At 34.5% G+C, this 23,323-nt stretch overlaps 2 protein-coding genes across 2 annotated transcripts; one reads left to right on the top strand and one right to left on the bottom strand.

Annotated features, from left to right (window-relative positions):
- Window positions 1-8,989: 8,989 nt before the first annotated feature.
- On the top strand, window positions 8,990-12,556 carry LOC132168053 (uncharacterized). The gene is made up of 2 exons (XM_059579120.1): window positions 8,990-9,165; window positions 10,806-12,556. The coding sequence occupies exon 2, from the start codon at window positions 10,823-10,825 to the stop codon at window positions 12,350-12,352; it is 1,530 nt and encodes a 509-aa protein (XP_059435103.1). The 5' UTR covers window positions 8,990-9,165; window positions 10,806-10,822; the 3' UTR covers window positions 12,353-12,556.
- Window positions 12,557-14,036: 1,480 nt separating this feature from the next.
- Window positions 14,037-19,215, bottom strand: LOC132164960 (tyrosine--tRNA ligase 1, cytoplasmic). Its single transcript, XM_059575480.1, has 10 exons — window positions 19,004-19,215; window positions 18,747-18,894; window positions 17,995-18,281; window positions 17,820-17,916; window positions 15,932-16,037; window positions 15,740-15,822; window positions 15,457-15,602; window positions 15,135-15,240; window positions 14,489-14,548; window positions 14,037-14,358 (listed from the first exon to the last, which is right to left on the bottom strand). Exons 1-10 carry the CDS (start codon window positions 19,120-19,122, stop codon window positions 14,338-14,340), a joined length of 1,173 nt encoding a protein of 390 aa, XP_059431463.1. The 5' UTR covers window positions 19,123-19,215; the 3' UTR covers window positions 14,037-14,337.
- Window positions 19,216-23,323: the final 4,108 nt, after the last annotated feature.

Here is a 23,323-nt window from a genome sequence, read left to right as displayed (position 1 = left end):
CTACACTGTATAGAGGTGGGTAGGGGCCCTTTTGACACCACTTGAATTATACAATTCTACATACTTCCTCAAACCCCCAAATGGGATATAAATAAATCAAAACTATTCATTGTTTTTTTTTAACACAATTTTCAGATTTTGAATTTCAACATTCTTTTCTCACCAAGAAAAAAAAAATAATTGAACAAAAATTCCACATTAATATAAATTTCAATCTCTAAAAGTGTCATGTGTTCTTCAAGCATGTGTTTTTGACATTTCTAAAAACACACGACATGATACTTGTAGAAATTGGCTCGAAGAATTGTCGTACCACCCAATCTGAGAGAAATTTCCCTCCACATTTCATGTGGGCAGAATTTGGGTCTCTTGGAAAAAATGTTATTATGTGGGCAATAATGTCCTGGAAGGGAGAGACAGATGGGATTAAAGATGGGGTTCATAATTGCCACAAAATTATGAAGCCCATCCAAAAAGAAAGCCAACAAAAAAAGGCCACGAACCAGAAGGATTCTCACAAATATTTCTCGACAGTGATTGCCTCTTTCTTCGTTATTTTATTATATTTATTAAAATATATAACTAACACGGTCCATATTTATATTCATATGCCCTAATAGTCAGAACAACGCTGTTCTTTTCTTATGTTTTTTCAAAGGGAATAAAAAGAAAAAAATGTTACATCAGCCCACGCCCTTTGAAATTTCTGTCTAGCAAGTCAGTTTCCTCAATTGCCACATTCTTCATGCCAACCAAAGAAGAGAATTGACCACATTTCCCATCGTTTTATAATTTATCCTATCCACTCCGGTCGTGAACCTCACTAAAAACATATTTAGCAGCCTCGACAGCTAAGAGAAGGGTAGTTTAGTCAAACTCCGAAGTAGATGTTTTCAAACATTAATGTTTGGTTTTATTAGCAGAGAGACTACTCTACACTGCATGCTGCATGAGAATAATGATTATGTTTGGGGAAAATATTTTTGTCAGAGTGACAGAATCCAATGGTCGTATCTCCGGCCATGAATTTCAAACAAAGCCGGTGCCATTGTGAGTCCCACCCCATGAGGCCTGCATTATATCCCTGTCGCCCCTATTCAAATATAGCCATGATGAGCGGTAACGGTATTAGACCACTAGCAGCAGATATTTCATATATATATATTTTTTTTAATGTTTAAAAAAAATTAAAAAGAAAATCACAAAAACCTATTAAGTGTTTTTAATTAGGAATTGTGATAAAATTTTGTAAAAAACGTATAAGTAGATAGAAAATTTGTATTTTGTAAAAATATAATATTTTAATATTACAGAAAAAAGTAAGAAAAATTATTGTGAAATATATTTTTAAAAGGAAACAAAAAGTGTTTTTGTGCCCTAAATTTAAAGAAAATTAAAGAAAAACTGATGTTAGTGCTCTTACAAATTTTTTTAATAAATTAAATAAAAAAATTCAACTTATTAATTTAGTTAATTAAAAACTATATACTTTTATGGTATGTTATTAATCCAATTTATGAAAACAACAATTAATAAGTCAATGTTTTTTTTTTTTTTCTTAAACTTTTAATTTGACAGAATACAATACTATTGGCTTCGTTTTTTTGACATCAAGAGTTGTTTTAATTTTGGTTTGGCCTTTCATTTAACCCAAACATTCTCTCTCAATTAGCCCAATCGTACGGATATATGGACAAGACATTTAAAAAAGCCCTCTGAAAAAGGTAAGAATTCAGTGATCCTCCACCATCAAGTAACCCTTTTGCTTGTCGGCTAGCTGTTAGTCTATGACCTCTATCTCCCTCTCTCTTTCTAACTCGCAACGAAATTAAATGATAAATAAAAAATAAAAATAAAGGCTTATTTTTATAAAAATACAACAAACTTGAATGAATTTTTTTTTTTTTTTTAACATCTCCGTATAAGAGTGGGAGTGGGATTTGAATTAATAATCTCTACTTTATTAGGTGTGGTCCCAGACAATTAAATTACCTCTAAAGAACAAATTCGAATCATTTAATTAAACAGAAAATTAAAAAGTTGAAAGCAATCAAACCTAATAGTCTCCACACGTCACTATGTGTGGAGACTATTCGAACGCACAAAGTGCCCCATTCAAACCAAATGGCATCTCCGTATTTCAACTGAGTGCTCTAGTGAAGAACATTTATATAATGTGTAGTTTATTTAAGTTTATATATATATATATATAGGACCACGTGAATATTGTAAAATAATGCAAATATCCGACCAAACGTTACACACACTCTCTATCGGTAATGGAGAAAAGCTCTGAAAATACACGCACTTGCATATACTAAGCCATGTGGGGATACAACCAAAGACAGAACCTAATTGCTTAAAGGATGCCAGATCGAGCTCATTAGCCTACAAAACTTTGGATTAAGATTTTATTTTTTTGCTACTTTAAGGGTTTTGATTGAGGTTGTGATTTCCAAGTATAGAAATGTCATAGGTGTAGCTTAAAAGATTCCACCCGTAGAGGAAAACAGAGCAGCTGGCATCAGTGAACATCACAATACACTGTACTGTGCATTAGCTTTTGCACGTTGCCTTTCTGAGATTATTACACATGCATGAACAAATCTGTCACTTCATTTTTTTTTTTTTCTTCAATTAAATAATGGTGGAAAGCGTAGGAGATCAAGAGGAAATTCAGGGGACCTAACACCAACGGCAACCGCAATGCTTTGGAACCTAAGTTGACCCTTGAAATCCGCAACCAGGCACCCCTATAAATATGTTAGATGGTTCTGGGGGCAGTATATCAGTTAAAATATATGCAGATTTATCCACTAAATTCCATGTTTTTTTTTTTTTTTTTAAAGGTTTTTCTATTCTTAATTTCCTCATCCTTAATATCTGATCCCATTTTAATCAAACTAATTAATGATCAGGGGTGGGAATATGATTAGGAGGAAATCAAAACATATCTTTATGAGAAGATTCTTCAAAACCGGTCATTTTTTTCTACCTGTTTTCCATTTTCCATAGATTCCATTGTCCTGCAGGGCTTTGTCAAGCAGACAGATGGAATTGGCCCTTCCCTATTTTCTACCTGTCTTCCTTCCCCTTTCTAAGACATGACGGAAGCAGATGTCTCATAATTGTTGACACAAATGAGCAGATATGAATGGTATGGTAGTCTGAGATATGGTACAGGGGGGGAATGAAAAGAAAGAAAATTAATTGGATGGTAAATCACTATCAGACCCCTCTGGGTCAAAAAATTCAGTGCCAAATTCTGCATTTCATGATTCCTGGAAAAGAATGATGTTATTGAAATATGACCATTTACTCTGTCCAATTTGATTCCTGTGTCCTACCAAGAATTTTTACAGTTAAGATGATGTACGACATGAGCTCATGAATATCGAGTTGGGTTTATGTCCATCACAAAGATTATGATAACTACTTCCCCTGCCACCTAAGTATATCTAAAATGACAGATAATCAGATATTTTCACTCCTATAAACTTTTCTCTAAAAGTGCTATGTTTCTTCTAAATTATTAAAAAAAACATACACTTCTCGTATGCTAAAAAATACATGACTCGGCTCCGTTTGGTAAACCTCTTCTCCTGCCCTCAATACTATTCACTTCAATTTTTTTTTTTTTTTAAAAAAAAAATCAACATCAAGACATTCACTTTTTTCACTTTTTATATCACATCATATACTTTTTATTACAATTTAAATAAAAAAAATTACTACAAAATAAAATTTTTCACTTTTTTTATACCAAACATTCTTATTTTTTTTTTCATATCAATCTACTCAACTACAGTATCTAGGGACAAGGGTTTACCAAACAAAGCCGACCTTATTCACTTCCTTGCATAATTTTTCTTGGTCATCCCAAAGACAAAAGGAAATTTCTACCAATCTTTACGGCTGTTTGATCCATGAAGTGTTGACTTCAAAGACACCACAACCTACCTTGTCTTTGCTGATGGACACTTGACACAAACAAATACCCAACAAGTCGATATGTTAAACTAGGGTAGAGATTTTCAGCAATTTTGTTGTTCGGATGGTTAACAATTTGGACAACAAATAAGAGAATCCGAACAGGACTCGAACCGTCCACCCACTTGCTCGGACAGGTAAATTTCAAAAGAAATCTCTACATTTACTGTCGGGGAAATCCCACATACACAAATAAAAGAAACTTATATATATTTAAATAACTTTTGGTAGCTCTTAATGAGCATGCTCATCATCTCCTCTCCCTAGTTAAAAAGCTTCTTTATCAGCAGTGAGCTAAGTATAACTGTGTGTGCCAATTGAGAGAGAGAAAGAAAAGTTGCATCAGAATCCAACAAGCTAGCTAGGTTTCTTAGATAATTAAGTAATGGAGAATCTTTAGCCAAGAGTACGTCATGTCTCCTTGGCCTTAAGTAAAGCCTAAAGTTATGCCTTTGATAGGATTTTTCCCCCATAATTACATATTTAATCAAGACTTTGTTGAGAAAGACAAGAGAATCCAGTTCATGGCTTACACAAGCGCTCTCACCGACCTTTTTGACCATGTTAGTGCCACCTTTTCCCTTCCACTGCCATCACCTTTTCTTTTCCTTTTCAACTTAAAAATTATGAACCCCATGTAATCCATGCAATATGTCTTTACTTGTACATGTTAATTACCAAAATTTGATGCATCAAGCCCATGAAAAAAAAAACAAAAAAAACATTAAAGGCAGCCTGTAAATTAATGTTGGTGTCTTAGGTTAGCATTAGAGACAGTGACAAGACATTCGACTTTAATCTCAACTGGCTTGCATGATTACTACCAGATTAAGATAACTTTGAGTAGCCTAGGGAAGAAAGTTACAGGATTCATCCATCTGTTTCGATCGAACAAGCTGTTTATACATCTTAAACTGTTCAAAACAGGTAGATTCTGCAACCTCTTTTTTACACTGTTTGGATTTTTTAGTAACACGGAATCTCAATCACTTTGACGGTTTCAATGATACTTTTTGTGGCACTATTGATATAGAACCGTACTATTTGATGAAAGTGAACAAGCAAAGGGAATAATCTTAATTTATAACCGAGTATGGAAAAGGTTACGAGCAGTATAGATATATGATGCCTATTTAAGAAGACATAGTAACAAAGTTCCTATTAAAGAAGATGCCTGGGACTCAAAGTGGAAGAATCTCTCTAACGTTGCACTGTAGACCTTTGCTTATTTATGTTCTCCCCCAAAACTTAAAGACATTCTTCACCTTCTTATGTATAAAGAGAGAGGGTTCTGATTAAACTTATTGAAAAAAGAAATGTATGCACTACTGAAATCAAAATTTAGATTCAAGAACTTAATTATAAGGATGATTTTTTAATTAGCATGTGGGAATCACATGATTAATCACATAGTTTTTTTAAAATATAGGGAAAACTTTACTTTGGCCTCCTGAACTTCCACCTGATTTTACAAACTCCCTCTGAACTTCCAAATCTCTCATTTTGGATCCCTGAACTTTCAATTACTCTCAATTAGAACCCTTCTGTTAATTTTAGCCGTTAAAAATACAAAAAAAAAAAAGACCAAAATGTCATTGATTTTCATTTTTTTTAAATAAAAAAAAAGTTTTTGAAGTTGAAATTTTATACAAAAGTCAGGGGTATAAACGTCATGTAACGTTTAAAATCTGACGGAAGGGTCCACATTGAGAGTAATTGAAAGTTCAGAGGTCCAAAATGAGAGATTTGGAAGTTCAGGGAAGGCCTGTAAAATTGAGTGAAAGTTCAGGAGGCCAAAATAAAGCTTCTCCTAATATATATATATATACTTATCACGTGCTCAAGAGACACATGAACTTGTAAATGTTACATGGGAAAACTACATTTATCCCCTCCAATTATATCAACCCATTTGCAATATCCCCCATTGTTTCAATTTTTCCAATGTTCCTCAATCTACCATCGAGGTTGCAATGTCCTATTCCATGCTTTAAATGATCATTAAAATACTTTTTTTTTTCTTTTTTTTTTTGCTTTTTTCAGAATTTTTTATTTATTTTTTTTTTTCACTTTTTAGCTTTTTTTTTTCAGAATTTTTTGATCTTATGCAGAGTATTTTTGTTATTTTGGATAGCAGAATGAAGACAGTGCAACTCTAATATTTGACTGGGGAACATTGCAAAAATTAAAATACTGGGGGGAAAACATTGCAAATACGGTGTTAGTTAAGGAGAGGTAAATATAGTTATCACATGTTATATAATATGAGACAAATTAAAGCAGTCAAATATAAAACGTAAACAATATTGGAAACTTTCTGTAGTTTGGCAGTGTGCCTATAACCATGGATGCATTATTACAATATATATACCTTATTAATTTCTTTGGGTTAATTTTAGAATAATTGGTGATTTCAATTAAGAGTAATTCCTAAAAGAACAAGGCATAAAGTACTATAATTTTTTTTTCCCCATAACTTTATTTCCTAACGTAGACATGCACCTGAAGTGTGAACAAAACAATCTAGATTCTAGCAATAAATTTTAATGAAGTCTCTTTCAAAACAAACCTCAGCACATGATCATCTCTTGCCCTTTTAATGGTAGAGGTGGTCGGAAACAATGTTGCTCCTTGGAGAATTGCTGACACCATATTGAAGTTGCAGTAGGTCATTGTCTTCTTTTCAACTCATCCCAGCAGGCAGAAAACGTACAAGATTGCTGACTCTATCCAAGATCTAGTGGCATACACATCGATAGCATAAAGAATTTCCTATTCATTTTGATAGGAAATGAAGATTCAGCTAACATGGCTGTCCTCAATGAAAAGTACAAATACTCATAAAATATACATACATATATATATATATATGCAATGTCACTTTCAATTGAAGTAAAAAGGAGCAAATCACAAGAGACCAAATATTCCTTTGTGTATAATAGCTGTTGAAGTTCATCTGCAATTTCAATAAGTTATTGACAAATGCCAATGGCCTTTCAGTCGAATGGCACCTCCACCCCCAGAAGGTCAAGTCCCATGAACTGTGTGAGCTGCTTACCAAATAGAAGAACTGCCATTGCTTGTAGATATTAATGGATGCACGCGAGAATCGACATAGGATGGGACAAGCTGCTGATCAGCCATCCAAAGATGAATGCTGATGAGTATTTGCATAATAATATCAGAACTTTCCCAAAGTAGGTTTCCAGTGGTCATGGCAGATGGGACTAAAAGAAAAGGTAAAATAATATACCCCAATAGCAGTAGATACTTTTGATGGGCTCCCAACTGGAGAAGCCTTCTGCTTTTCTATTTTATTTTTCATTGCATTAATTATAAGCTTTTTCATGTATCAGAGCTTTCGGCTAACGTCAGTTTTCCACCCCTAATTGTAAGATCTCTTTGTTCCATTAATGGCTTATCCGGATGTTTTATCTTTAGATTCAATGGTAAGTAACTAACAAGCTAACTATTAGGATCCCAGCACTTTTTTACTGAAATGATCAGCTCATTTTACTGATCATTATGAGTTATTTTAATCAAAGGGAAGCAAATAATAGTACTCCTCCCAAACCATATCTTGCTGCTAACTTATAATGCACAAATTAAGTAGCTTGATTATTGAGTATATACGTACAAGTGTACAAATGTTAAATCCCACGTTAGAAAGATACGATAGATGTGAGGTGTTAATATATTATAATTTGACACTAACTCACAGGCTTTAAGCTTTTTCGTCAATTGATATTTCAATATGTTATATTATAATATTATTATACATCTCCCCAAGGCATTCATCATACTTATACAAATGGTAGCATCATATCATATAAAAACCAATATCTATAAACTGGTGCAGTTCATATCAAGAACTTTTATAGGCTCCTAATTAAATATCAAAAGAAGCAAGAATCAACATGTTGGTTAAGATTAAAAGGCACAAATGCAAGAAAAAAGATACCATTAATCTAGAAGTAGTTTCTTGCAGAAGCCTCACAAGTCACGGCCGCTATACAAAAAGACATACCAAAGTTTATAGGCTGTCTTTTTTATTGAGATTGATTATTTCAGCATTTTTTTTTTTCCTGCAAGGATTGGGGAAACGTTTACTGGGTCTCTCTCTCTCTCTGTGGGCCTTGAGCGATTGTTTTAGGCCCACCAAATTGGTGAGTTAGAGTCGTAGAGTGCATTTGGGCCAGATAGATAGTGAGCCATTTAAAAAAAAGGTCAAATGAGCAAATTGTTGTCATTAGAAAACAAAGCCACTCATTGGGTCTTTAAAAGATTCGGCCCCTTTGGAATTAGGTTCCTCTCCATTTTATTTGAACGGGATATTATCCCTTTTATTTAAATTGGCAAGGATCATATGGCCTTTTGGACCTACTTTTTGGACTTAATTTAAACATTTTTTGCCATTAAAAAAAATTAAGAATTTTTTGGCCCAATAAGCTATTATTGTGGTTGACTGAAAGTGTAAAACTTAAAACTTTTTTTTTTTTTTTTTGTATAAAGTAAAATTTAAAACTTAAACCTTAGAGTAAAACCGTAACCACGTCGTTTATTTTTTTTAATAAATAAATATATATTATATATACATACTCGGTTAGCGGTTATAGCGGCTTTTGGCATTTCAAAAACTGGTAACCCTATTTTCAATCGCTTTTAGAAACAGTTGGCCGGTTTGCCGGTTTTCAATTATTAGTTGGTAGTCAATTACTTGTTGGCAGCTGATTAACCAGCCGGCTTTACACCCCCCTAGGGCTTTAAGTATTAGTAATGTTTATGCCTACAAAGGTATTAGCTTGTGACGAAGGCTTGGTTTGTGAAGAAAAAGTTGGTTCGAATCTTGGGTTTACACACCGCGTCAATTGCATGCCTCTTACGTTCGGTTTGGCTAGGCACTACGCCGTCGTATAGTTTAAATCTCGGCCGTTGTTATTTCTACCACAGATATATAAGCCGGATCCCAAGTATACATACGAATCACGCGTGGGTAATTTTAAAGGTTAGGGTACGGGTTCGGGTTCGGGTTCGGGTTCGGGTTCATTTTTCACTTTTCCCTCTCCTCTCCCACGCTGCTCTCTCTCTCTCTCTCTCTGCTCACGGCCTCCTTCCACAGCCAACCACTTCCGCCACCACCGGCAACGCCCACCATCAAAAAATCGGAAGAAGAAGGTATGTGTACGTGTTTACATATGAGGATCAGATTTTTCTTTATTTGTGATGGGTTTGCTTTGGTTTTTGTTTTGATTTGGGTTTGGGTTTGTCTGTTTATCTATTTGTTTTGTTCAATTTTGTGGAGTGATGCTTGTTTATGCTTTGGGTTTCCGTTTTGATTTGACTTTGTTTGTTTAGCTATGATTTGTTATTTATTTTTATTTTTACTTCGTGTTTTGGTGAGGTGGCGGGAAACAATGTTTCTCCTTAGAGAATTGCTAACACCGTGAATCATATTGAATTTGCAGTAGGTCATTATCTTCTGTTCAACTCCCAGGTTGAATAAAAGATTGCTGACTCTATCCAAGAGTGGCATACACATCGATAGCATAAAGAATTTCCTGTTCATTTTGATTTAAGAGAGAGAGAGATGTTCCATGCAATTTATAATTTATTTATTTTTATAGGCAATGAAGATTCAGGTAACATGGCAGTCCTCAATGAAAAGTATATATAACGTCACTTTCAATTGAAGTAAAAGGGAGCACATCAGAAGAGAGCAAAAATTCCTTGTGTAAAATTGTATTCCTTCCCCGCCATTTGATCTAATCATAAATCCGGGGTTATTAAATCTTATTAGGATAGTAGTAGTAGAATAAAGAAATACTGGAGTCTAGGATTGTTTAGAGGGAAAGGTTTTGGTTTGTGTCCTGTGTTTTGTGTGTGTACAAGCTGTGGATGTCATACTTCCTCAAGCCCAAATGCGACGTCCCCAACTTATGTCTCGTACACGAATGATTCAGGATGTAGGCCATGCTAGAGAGGGGAAGAGGGAAACTATAGCGCCCTGAGTTTTGGGTGAGAATGATTATCTAATGTGGTCTTGCACCTATGCGGCACAATTTTCATTAAAAACCCTAAGGGTAGATGTATGGAGGGAGCGATTTGATTACAAAGCATATCTTGTAAGGAGTGATTTGAAAAATTTTTAACCCTAAATAGTGATTTGATAAAATGGTAAACCCCATGAACCTCTACAGTACTTTTTTCCTTAAAAAAAAAAAAAAAAAAGGGTTGCAAAGTCTATTTTGTATGCTATTAAAGGATTGTGTTGTATTGCCTAGGCCCATCTCTTTGTCATACTAATCCCTAAGTTACATACACACGCACATTTACTTCTAGTCCTCTTATCATGCCGTTTAAAAACACTGCCTTATAATGGGAATTGGATGTGTCCACAAACCAGCCAACTGTTTGAATATTGGGATATTTTTAACATTTTATCTGTTGAAGAATATCACATTCAGCTGCACTTTGGCCATTTAAAAATGGCAGCGAACCCATTGGTTTAATGGTTAGTTTAGGTCCTGAAATTTTATTCTATCATCAATGGAGTTTTGCAAGTGTTCTTTCTTTTTTTGTTTTTATTGTCATCTATGTATATACTATTTTGTTTAAATTAGGCATATGGGAGATTCAATTATATTTTTTCTGGTTGATGTTTTGTGATGTGTTTTTAAGGTTGTATTATTATGCAATGTATTATTGTAACAATGGAAATTTGTGGAGCCATAACTGATTGGTAAAGATTTTTTTTTTGGTTCCCTTTTTTCCCTCAAATTTTAATACTTACTTCTTCTTTTGTTATTAAATTTTAGTGTTACAAATATCAGCCATGGCTGAAGAAGCAGGTATGTTTATGGTTACCCAAACGATTGGCAGTGTTTTGTGTTGCAAATGTGGTATTCCAATGGCACCAAATTCTGCCAATATGTGTGTCAAGTGTTTGCGCTCAGAAGTTGACATCACAGAAGGTCTGCAGAAGAATGTGATCATAATTCATTGCCCCGAGTGTGACACCTACTTGCAGCCACCGAGAACTTGGGTCAAAGCACAATTGGAATCGAAGGAGCTTTTGACTTTCTGCGTGAAGAGGCTGAAGAATTTGAATAAAGTAAGATTGGTGAATGCGGAGTTCATTTGGACCGAACCCCATTCCAAAAGGATCAAGGTCAAATTGAAAATTCAAAAAGAGGTTCTTAATGGAGCAATACTTGAACAATCGTATGTGGTCGAGTTTGTTCAGCAAGAAAATATGTGTGAATCTTGTTCGAGGGTTCAGGCCAATCCAGACCAGTGGGTTGCAGCCGTGCAACTGCGCCAGCATGTTTCTCACAGGCGCACTTTCTTTTATTTGGAGCAGCTGATTCTGAAGCATGGTGCTGCTGCCGCTGCCATAAAGATTAAGCAGATGGATCAAGGGATTGACTTCTTTTTCTCAAACCGGAGTCATGCTGTGAAATTTGGGGAGTTCATTGGTAAGGTTGCTCCAGTGAAGAGTCGCCATGACAAACAGCTTGTTTCCCATGATTCTAAGAGTAATAACTATAATTACAAGTACACTTTCTCAGTCGAAATCTGCCCAATATGTCGTGAGGATTTGATCTGTTTGCCTCCAAAAGTGGCTGCTAGTTTGGGAAATCTGGGGCCTCTTGTGATTTGCACTAAAGTGACCAGCAGCATTGCTTTGTTGGATCCGTTCACCTTAAGGCTTTGTTTCTTGGATGCTGATCAGTATTGGAGGGCGTCATTCAAGTCTCTACTCACTAGCAGGCAGCTAGTAGAGTATATAGTGTTAGATGTGGAGATTGTTTCTTCTGAAGTTAATGTTGGTGGCTCCAAGTATGTTTTAGCTGATGCACAAGTGGCCCGTGTATCGGATTTTGGGAAAAATGATACAATTTTCTCCATAAGAACGCATCTAGGCCATCTTTTGAGCCCTGGGGATTATGCTCTTGGCTATGACTTATATGGGGCTAACGGTAATGACAGCGAACTAGAGAAGCACAAGGGTCTGATCCTTCCAGATGCAATTTTGATAAAGAAGAGCTATGAAGAGAAGCGCCAGAAGAAGCGTGGGAAACCTCGTGCCTGGAAGCTTAAATCCCTTGACATGGAAGTTGATGATAGAGGTAGAGGTGATCCGGAGAAGATGAATTCCGAGTATGAACAGTTCTTGAAAGATCTGGAGGAAAACCCTGATATGAGGTTCAATATATCATTGTACCGTAACAGAGAATACCAGCCATCAGAGATGACATCTGTGGCTGACGGAGATGATTTACCTTCTATTCCTGTGGAAGAGTTGCTTGCTGATCTCGCTCTAAGCGAAGAGGAAGATGAAGGTGATGACATGAGAGAGTGATCAGAAGCTTTTGCTCTTACACATAAGCCTTGTTTGTTCTTCCATTGCTATTAAAAAGCTCTTACACATAAGCCTTGTTTGTTCTTCCATTGCTATTAAAGCTTTAAAGCATTTGTTTTTGAGTGTGATTGTTTATGTTCTAAAGGAGGAATATGTACTTCAACATAGTTGTTTTGAGTTATTAATATTAGCCTTGTTTGAGTTTGGAAAGCCTTGCTTATTTTTTATTTTTTTTAATTCAGTTGAAACTTGACAATTCAATTGTTAATGGTAATTAACACAATGTGCAAGGCACGGTGTAATTAACTCTAGTTAAAGCAAGTGCTGGTTCGAAGAGGACACTTGTCCTAATTAAACTTGATTATAATCTCTCTATTTTTGTCTAGATTTTTGGGTTTATGCTAATTGGTTCTTCAGGTTGACATAAACAAGTGTCGAGTTAAGATTCCAAGGAAGCTACCTAACTTGAAAACAATATTGGAATGAATATTTTAACAAAATACCAAACTTCTCATTGTCTTTTACAACTTAAAGGTTAAAAGGGTTTAACCAAATAACTATCCAACAGTTTTATGGTTTTTTAAATGAACGGTTAGGCAACTTGTAGGTTTGATTAAAATGTCTTCGAATTATATTAATAGACGAACGAAGCTGCCAAAAAGAAAATAAATACCATCAAATTAGTGCCGAATGAGTAGGCCACCATAGATGTCGGATTCATAATAGTGGTGGAATGTTAGGATCTTAAGAACTAAGAATTCAACAAAATCAATATCCAATAGTTAAGACCCTTGTCCAACAATAGTTACAATACTCTCCAACAATTTATATCCTCAAAGTGATTTTTTTTTTCCCTTTCTCTTATATCATACTTCGTAATTATTGACCAACACAGACTGTTCTGCAAACTAGCAGGCCAATGAAAATTAGGCATGCTCTTCAACTGCATTACAAAGGTGCTTCGCACAGATGTTATCCAAACGATGGCTCAATTGTTGCAGAGCTCCCAATTAGGTGAGCCATGGAAGCTTTGGTGGCAACTTGGACTCACATGAGCATAATTGTTCATGAAGCTTACTGAGCTATATGTGATGTTACTCATAGTTTCAAGACCTGCAACCTAGCTATAATCCATGTTATCTTATTATGGATTATAGTTGTTTAAGTGTATTATGGTGTATAGCACTAAGTAGCTAGCACATAAGAGACTGAAATCGAGTATAATTTGCTGTCTCATTTGCATGCAATTCATTCAGCTTTCACAAAGAGGTCATGTGCCGGCCCGGCCCAATCCTCTCTGGGCAGCCCAAATCAGATGCCATTAGCTGCCAAATCTGCACATAGATGAATCATCACTATCTTTCAAATTTGCCTCTTTTCTCTTTATTAACCCAAAGATCCGATAACACCCTTTAGATAGAAAAGCCCAAGCATGGATCCAATTAGCTCAATACTCGCCCTTGAACCACTGCCTCTAGGCAGTGGTTCAATGAGTATGATGATGAAAGGAACAATGAATATGATGATGACAATGTGAATTCGAGGGTGTGAGAAATCTATTAAAGAATTGGAGAATGTGACGATTGGGGCAGTAGTTTTCGTTTGCAGGCAAAATATCATCAAGCTGCTTCAGAACTACGCAACATTCAACATTTATCAAGAAATATCTGAACACAAAACAACGCACGTCGAAACTCCATCCAAAATTTGGAATTCAACCAATTGAAAGAAGTATTTGATATTAGCATATAAAACAAAACTGTTTTTACGACTCTAAAACCGAGGACTTGCATTGCTCTTATTCATTAGATCCGGAACATAATTCAGTAAAAAGATCTGCTTCTATCTGAAAGAATAGAATTGGACTAAAATGGCAGTATATCGTTATAACTGTTTTAATTGAGTGCAATGGCTCAAACCAATTCCCACACATCAGACCTTCCACCCACCCGAAAGGAGCAAAATGTCGAAGGCTCTATTTTGCATCACCTTGTGATTCTGTAAGCCTACAAGAGCAGACACCAAAATATTTCATTATTTAAAGCCAAACGACATATGCGAAGATAATTGCGAATAAAATGTAACTAGAAAAAAACATTTTTTTTAAAAAAAAAAAATCGAGTTGAATAAGCATACCTTAACCCTTTTCAATAGATCTTTTGCATTACTATCCTTCTTGAAGTGTTCTCTTACTGGCTGCAAATAGGCAGAACAAAAAATTTTAGTCTGCAGAAATAACAAAGTTGATAATTTGAGCGCTCTTTTGAGCAGATGTTGCATTGGTACCAATGGATCAGTTCATTATCCCCTTAAGAAATTATAGTAGTTTAACAACGACATTATCGCCACCACTAACACTGCATTCTCAGCAGCCTCTCCCTCGGGCTGGCGCACCAACCAAAAGATGGACATAAATGTGAGACGAGCATAATTAAATTTGAAAATACTACAGAAAATTTTTATGAGTAAATTCAAATTTGATCTAGGCGACGCAAAGGGATGCAACTCAAATACTACAAAACTGAGACAAGTTAACTACTGGAAGTACAGTTTACAACAGGGGAAAATCAGCAAATGTCAAAGTACTCGGTTTTTGCAGTTCTTAGAACTTACAAAAAGTATTTGATGAACTGGGCCAATCAAATTAAGGTTCCCCACACTTCAAGCATGATTACTAGATAGTTATTGCTTAAAGAAATCTAATATCATTTATCTAACATTAGTCAGGTTGTGCCATTAGTACCCAGGAAGCATCAATTAAATACAAATGGAAAGATGTTACCTCCAGTATCTTATTCAATGCCTTTGATAAAGCCGGTTTAAGGTCAGCTGGGTGTAGCTCCCCACTTTCATAGTCAGCAATCAATTCTTCAAAGCTTGTGAAGGTTCTGTGGATAAAGGGCATCATGCATAGGAAGAAAACAATCAGGAATTATGTTCTAGATTAACGTTGGCTCTGGAAAATAACTCAAGAGAAATGTACTACATTAAGGATAAAGTATTTTCAATAGGATGTGAGGATTAAATTCCGTGAAAAAACAGAAGTCCCCAGATTAATTAATTGAAACAAATAAAGCTGCAGTCATAAGATCTATAAAACTTACTTATGACCACCATTCTCTGCATTGCGTTCAACTATGAACTCCTTAAACCAAGGTAAAATGAGATACTTTACGTACTCTAAGCAAGGATTCCCCTCTACAATCTTTGGAGGACAATAAGCTTTCTTTACCTTCAAATTCACTTCCGCCTATGACATTCAGGAAAATAAATGTAAGGTTAAAACCCTCATTTGATACTTTCATTATACCTGTATTTTATGTGCAACTGATAGAAGCAATGCAACAACATAAATCGCAAGTTGATACCACTTTACTATCACCCTACCTCATCATCTTCCATAAAAATGGAGGACGATGGATCACTTTTTGACATCTTCTCCTGCCCTTGCTGTAAACCAGGTAACATATCTGTAAATCACCATTAAGCAAAACTAATAAACACCACACAACTATTCACACAAAACATTATAGGATAGAAAAATAAAGATAGAAATAGTTTAAGAAATTAGGAAGATACGGTGTGACAAAATAATGGGCTTGTTCTTCCTCTTGATGTCATCACAGTACTCTCTTGCAAGTACATTCACTTTCCGCTGATCCATTCCGAGTTGGCAAATGTCAGCCTATTATGACCCCAAAAAAAAAAAAAAACAGAACATTACATATAGTCAACAATGATGAGTTTTCACAAAATCAACACAAAAATTTTCTTTTTCCCCCCAAATTCAATTCCAAATTATGCACTATATTGACAATCATATGCACCCTGTTCAAAAGACAATACTGCAAGAAAATCAAAGTCTCCAAAACAAGGGTGTAACGACCCAGAAAAATCACTAGCCACATACATGTTATTACTCCAAAAGGGACTAGTCAAGTTGCAATTGGAGTTCTTCAGAATTATTTATAAAGTCCAATCTCACCTATTAAGAAATCAATATGAGACTTAACACCCATAAGCATCTTTATAATTTACCCACTCAATGTGGGCAATTAGTCTTTTCCTAATATGGGACTAACTTTTTGGGAGTGTGATAATCTCCCTCACCCAAATCCTTGACGTCCTCGTCATGGCCCACACCGCAAGGCCTAAGCACCACATGATGTTACTAGGTTGTCTTATACCATTTGTAACAACTCAACAAAAAATGCTAGCCACATCTACACTATCACTTCAAAAGGATTAGTCATGTTGCAATTGGAACCCCTAGAATTACTTCTAAAGCCCGATCTCACTTAGTAAGAAACCAATATGAGACTTAGCACCCATGAGCACCTTTATTACCCTACCAATTCAATATGGACAATTCATCTTCCCAATATGAAACTAACTTTCTAGGGTGTCACAAAAGAAGAAAACAATCTTAGAGCCAAATAACAAAATAGTAATTTCTTAGTACTTATATAAACAAAAACAAAAAATCAGCTAAACTTCAAATTAAGTCATCAGTTTACAAGTAGATGACATAACCATGCAATGATTGTTACAGCTTCCATTCGGAAACCCAAAATAGGTGTGTGAGAGTGAACTGAGCCACTACTGAGCACATGAAGCTTGGGTAAAATATGTGACCAATGAGGTAGAATGGCTCAATGAATCATATTCATTCTAGCGTTGATCCCCACCTCTCTGCACAAATATGGGTTCCCTATCTGAACAAGGCTCAAGAAAATCTGATACTCATATTAGTTGAGTCTTTCCTATAACCCTGACTGAAATGACAGTGTACCTGATTGAGATTGAAATGTGATTGGTACACATCACAAACAGAAATCATCATATTTTGACCTGTGTATAAAGATATGGCATTGCCTTTGCCTAGAATCCTTCAAATTATTACACAATAATAGGGATAATAAAGACAAATCAGTACCCAGGAAATCATTTTCATGGCCACCATTAATATTTTCACCACTTAAACGTGGACATATGCAATTTTTTTTTTTTTTAATTTTTTTTTATAGTTTTATGTCGGGGAACCTCTCCAAGGCAGGGCCCTTCAGACCCACCCCTATAGAGTAAACCCTGATCCCGTGCACCTCACCCTCAAAAGTTTCCCTACAAGGAACTGGCTAAATCGCTGGCTTTCATCAAGGGGTGTGACCCCAAGAGATTGTTTGCACCCATGAGGTGTTGAATCTTGGACCCTGAAGGGAACAAACACCAAAGCCTCCACCACTTGAGCCAACCCCTTCAGGTTACATATACAAACTTATAAAGGTATCTCAACATGCGAAGAGCGAATCCACTGCATATTGCATATATTATGTTATAGCAACAAAAGACCTTTGTGAAACACTGAACAATATTCAAGCAAATGAGGAAGTGCAAGGTATAGTCTCAACACAAGCCAACCAGTACAACAAAACAGTCTATGCACAAACTAGATGCAAAAGGCCAGCACCTTCAGGAAAAATATATCAGCACACTGCATGCATGGGTAGAGTATTTGGGCTGCAGACAACTCATCCTGCTCACTTCGACCCATAATTTGACTACACCTGTAATAACAACAGCAAAATCTAAGTCGAAAAGGACCATATGGCCAGTGCATTGCAAAAAATCATACAATTCTTGACCTGATTATCCTTGGGAGTTTATTCCTTCGAGCTATATCCATAACAAGAGGCCAGTACTCATCTGCTCTAGAATTGATCTCCTTTGACGACCACAAAAATTCAACTTTTCGTCCTACATCCATCCCAACAGCTTTCCAAATCTCAATCATGTAGCGCCCCACAGTCTCGATTTTCTTCAAATCACCCCCCATCTTATTGTTTAGCTGGGCAAACCAATCAGCAATCCAGATTTTCACTCTGCAGCCAGCAGATGTCAGCTTGTTCACACTTATTGCCTTCATAACTCCCTGTACAACAAGTTAGAAAACAACCCATTTCGGATCTCATAATACAAACCACATGGCAAGTAAAACATGCCCCACACCCAAGATTCCAAGAGCCTTCCAGCCAATGATACCACCGTCATAATTCAATCATAATAAATATGATAAAACAAAAATTTCAGAAAATGTAAACAAAACAAACAAAAAAGGGGACAAATTTATGCTTTCTCATAGGTATGGCACAAATTTCTCCACTAAGAAACCACAAATTCCAATAAAGAGCACACCACAATAATTCATTAAACATCAGAAAAAAATGGATTACCTGATCTGAAATTAAGCTAATTACTAATTACACACTATAAGCCGCAAATTATTCAGGAAACGACAAACATTTTTATAGAATGCATGTGCTTACACAAAGCAAATAATAGGAGTGGAAATTATAATAACTCGAAAAGCTTTTCATATACAAATAAGCGGCAATACCTGAGCGATGTGCATTCGGCCAGAGGGCTCAAACCCGTCGTAGCAGACCGGTTCGGGCTTGTTCGCCAACAGATTTCGCAGCTCCTCTTCGAGAATACACTCCTCTCCTACACTCCTAACAATCTGGTACTTCTCCTCCAAACTCATCCTGCATCAATAAATTCACCAACAAACAAACAAACAAACAAATCAGATTCCTATGTGTATCCGTACAAATCGAGCATTTCAATCAAGCAAATTTTGCAAGAGATTCTAACTGGTTGCTTGGATTTGAAGAGCTCGAGGCTAGTTCATGCGTGTGGGATTCGGATACTGAGAGCGATTGAATGGCGGCCTCGGGTGGGGTTTCATTTTTGTCTGGTGCTTCAGTCGCCATTCGAGCTACGAAGCAAGCTACGCTCGGGAGCTTTTGGAAATGGAATTCAAAGCTACGGTTTTTGTTTGTAAGAACAACGATGAGCTAGGGCTTCTGTTTTTGTTTATGTATAGTCTAAAGAGAGCGACTTGGGTGCGCATTGTCCACAATGCCACTAATAAGAATGTGACACGTCAACCAATTTCATTAAACTTATATTTAAAATAAAAATTCAATCACACTAAATTATACTCTAAATAAAATCAAATAAAAAGTAGAATCGCTAGCCACCCCTCCCCCACTTTGGGTGGCAGGGCCCTAGCGGCCACCCCAAGTGGGGGAGGGGTGGCTCCAATTCTTTTTTTTTTAAATAAAAAATAAATAATTAATTTTTTATTTCATATGTGATATAATCTGGTATAGTTAAACTTTTTTTTTTTTAACTTAAGTTTTGTAAGTTTGGCTTAAGTGTCACATTCTGATTAGTTGCACAAAACTCACATTTTGTGCAACCTCCCTATATAAGTTATTCTCATAAATTAAACAATGAGCTAAGCAAATTTTACAAAGTGAGGTGGCAACCATGATTGGAAATTAATTTAAATTCAAATTTTGATAAAATCAATTATATTATGCCACGTTATTTTGTAAAATTTGTTTGTAAGTATAGAAATTTTTTTTTTTAAAGTATAATAATAATATGTTTTATATAGTTACGAACCAACTCAAGTTTTAGGATTTCAATACTGATTTCTTTAACAATATATTATTATATATAGTATAAATTTTTATCTATATATTGTATAAATATATAATACATAACTATATAAGACATATTATACAATATAGCACATAACTATAATTTATAGGTAGCAAATTAACAATATATTATTATTATTATATATAACTAGATAATAGAAACTATGGTACATGTATAATGTGAGTAAGTTAAAAATATAATATATTATGTATCACTAATTAACTATGGTACAAGTATAGTATATAAGTATACTTGAACAAAAAAAAAAAAGGAAAAAAAAGAAGAAGCTAGTAATATATTAATGTATATTTGTATACAACATATATGAATAAGCTAACGAGTCAGTCGAGTTTTAAGCGAATTGAACTTGTGAGCTCTTGTCGAGTTTTCTCAGACGAGTCGATATGTATCATTTACTAATCGAGTGGGTTTCTAAAGTAACGAGCGAGTTTGAATGCTATCGAGTTAGAGTTTGGATCGAGTTAAACCGAGTGAGTTGTTGAACAGATTAGTTTATTTACAGTCCTAGATAAAAGTATAAATGAACAAACTATAGTTTATAGTTTGCAACAAAAAGACCATATAACTTATCATGGACTTCATAAAACTCTCATAAACTTTTACGTGTTTTTAAATCACTTATTCAAAGTTAAAAAACTCTCAATTTATGGTATCAAACTTTCATTTTTTTTGCAATGTCCCTATTTGTTAGGATGAATCTTTGTGATTTTTTATTTTATTTTTGGGGAAACTTCATTTAACCCCCTAAATTGTCCTCACTTTTACAATGTCTCCCCTTCAATTCCTCCAAATTTAGTGTATCAAACTTTGAATTTTTTTCGATGTCCCTCCTCCGTTAGAATTTTTGTTAAATCCCAACAAACTTCCCAAAATATCTCCATTTGTTTTATGAAAAAAAAAAAAAAAAAAAACAAAACAAAACAAAAACAAAGATTAAGGCGTTGGTTTGAATTTAATAGTTTTTGCAAAAATATTTATGCTTCAATCTTTGTAAAAAAGTTTTAATAAGGGGCGACATTAAAAAAATTAAAAGTTTGATACACTAAAATTAAGAGGTTTTGAACTTTAATGGAGGAACATTGCAAAATAGGTGACAATTCAGGGAGAGTATGTGAAGTTTTTCCTTTGTTTTGTTTTGGCTTTTTTTTTTTTTTTTTTTAATGAATATTTTGAGAATTTTGGAAATATTTAACAAGAAATTCTAACCGAGGGGAATATTGCAAAAAACTAAAAGTTCAATTTCCTAAATTTAGAATTTTTAAACTTTGAATGTAATTTTAAAAAGAGTGAAAGTTCATTGAGTTATTCTAAAGTTTCTCCTACCATAATTATTTTAATTTATTTTTTACCTTTATTCTCGGTGGAAGAATCATATTTAATATTAATAAACATCATAAAATTGACAATTCCAAGGGAAATATATTATAATCTAATAAAAACTTTATATTTTGCCCATAAAAGTTCATGTGGCAAGATGCCACATCATCTTCTTTTTGTTTAGTATTTTTCCCTTCACAAAAAAAAAATAAAAAATGATGTAATATCTTGCTATGTAGACTTTTATGGACAAAATGTGGAGTTTTTATTAGATTAAAGTATTTCTCATTCCAAGGCTGCGTTCAAAGAATTCATCGTTCTTTGGTACTTGCAAGTATTTTCTTTTTACCAAAGAGAAAGTCCAAATAATATGAAATAAGGTGTTGATGTATTAAGGGAGTCTTCAAAATCCATCTCTTTACATGCGTTAAGCTTTTGACTTTTGAAGTAAATGAAAGAAACTTTAACTGCCAAAAGAAATATTTTACCAAATCCAGAGGATACCAAAAATCCTAATAAAAAAAAGAAAATCTATGACGTTTTATGCAAATTATCACCCATAATATCCTTTCCAAATGTAAGAACTAAAACTCCATTTTTCCTTGTTCTTCATACTTATAAATACACCTCTCTTCAATTTAGGTATTATGCTTAAGCATACATGCTTCTGGCCAGGTTTGGACAAATTCATCTGCAAATTTGAAACACAATGGTCAAAGCTCATTGGTATCATCTGCATCCCTATTGCCGGGTAAGATAAATTTCATTTCGATAAATGTTAGGAGTATTAAATTTTTTACTAAGAAATAAGTATCGAGATGCTTTGGAGCTTATTAATTGATACCCGTTGCATTTTTATTTATTAATTGTTTTGATCATCTTTAATAAATAAGCTCTACATCACCTTAGTAAAAAATTTAAAACCCCGAGAACTTCTCATTTCATAAACAAGTTGTCTACTGCATGGGTTTGGATTTGTTCGCTTTTTTTTTTTATTGGTTTTACTACCATAGTAGCATGTTAGGTTGAGTTCATTTGTTTATTTCATCCCTCTCTTTTGAATCTTTATTATAAAGGTGTGGCTACTCTTTCATTTATATATTATTTTCTATAAATGTTAGAAACTGCATTTTTATTTTATAACTATCTTATACTTTTGATGTCACCGTTTCCCGTTAACTTTTTATTTTTTTATTCAACATTGTGAGATAAAAATACTCATTGTTCCCCATTAACTTTCTCCCCCCATGTTTTTTGCTTATTCTTGTAAGATTGTGTTTGGGATTGTGATTTCACAAGAATAATTTGTGTTTTTAAAAGATATCGCAAAATATAAGGTATAAGGTGTTTGACATTGCGATTTAAAAAGTACTTAATTTAAAATAGAGAAAAAAAAATTTACGATTTCTATAAGCAGGTTAAGGGGTGCTTATTTGAAAAAAATGCGAATTTAAACTAAAATTATGATTTATCATAACAAATATTTAATTAAAAAAATATTTTTTAACATGTTTTACCAAACGCATTTAAAATCGCACTTATTGAAATCGCAATTCCAAACAGATCCTAAGGATTGGAAAATTCTTACCCCCCTCTTTGGGCCTTGACCTGCTTTGGATAATGGACTATAGGCCCACCATATTGTCGTCTGCACACTTGCAATTGACATTGCTGGACGGGTTTATATGGATTCGTGGGCTAAGTTTGGTTATGGACTCTATGTTTAGCCATCAAGACATCGGGTTCATTGCACATTAAAAAAAGGAAAATACTATGTGTTCTTTTAGTATTCTCTTGATGTTCTTCCAACTGTGATGTTGCTTTTAAAATTACCGTTGAATTTGAGATTATTATTATTGACTTTTAATCTATTGGTGATTTTAAAAGCCACATTACAGTTGGGAGAACACCAGAAGAACAATTAGCATTTTCCTTAAAAAATTACTTAAAAAATGTCATGTTAATTAGTAAAAAAAAAAAAAAATTAAAGTAGCATTACTCTTTTACATTTATCTTCTATTTGTTAAAATGGGCCAAATCCTTTGGACAATTAAGTAAATCCATATCTAAAGTAGCTCAACAAGTGAAGAGAGCTGCGTGCTTATCGCACCTGCTTCACTTGCA

The sequence above is a fragment of the Corylus avellana genome, chromosome ca1 (assembly GCF_901000735.1).
Source record: "Corylus avellana chromosome ca1, CavTom2PMs-1.0".
NCBI classification, from domain to species: Eukaryota; Viridiplantae; Streptophyta; class Magnoliopsida; order Fagales; family Betulaceae; genus Corylus; species Corylus avellana.
This window is presented reverse-complemented; position numbering and strand designations above follow the sequence as displayed.

Excerpts from the sequence above, each read along its gene's own strand:
- LOC132168053 (XM_059579120.1), top strand. The coding sequence starts at position 10,823 with ATGGCTGAAGAAGCAGGTATGTTTATGGTTACCCAAACGATTGGCAGT.
- LOC132164960 (XM_059575480.1), bottom strand. The coding sequence starts at position 19,122 with ATGGCGACTGAAGCACCAGACAAAAATGAAACCCCACCCGAGGCCGCC. Across the intron at positions 18,895-19,003 it reads TCTTCAAATCCAAGCAACCA|GATGAGTTTGGAGGAGAAGT; the intron begins GTTAGAATCTCT and ends TTATTGATGCAG. Across the intron at positions 17,917-17,994 it reads AAACTCCCAAGGATAATCAG|GTGTAGTCAAATTATGGGTC; the intron begins GTCAAGAATTGT and ends TTGTTATTACAG.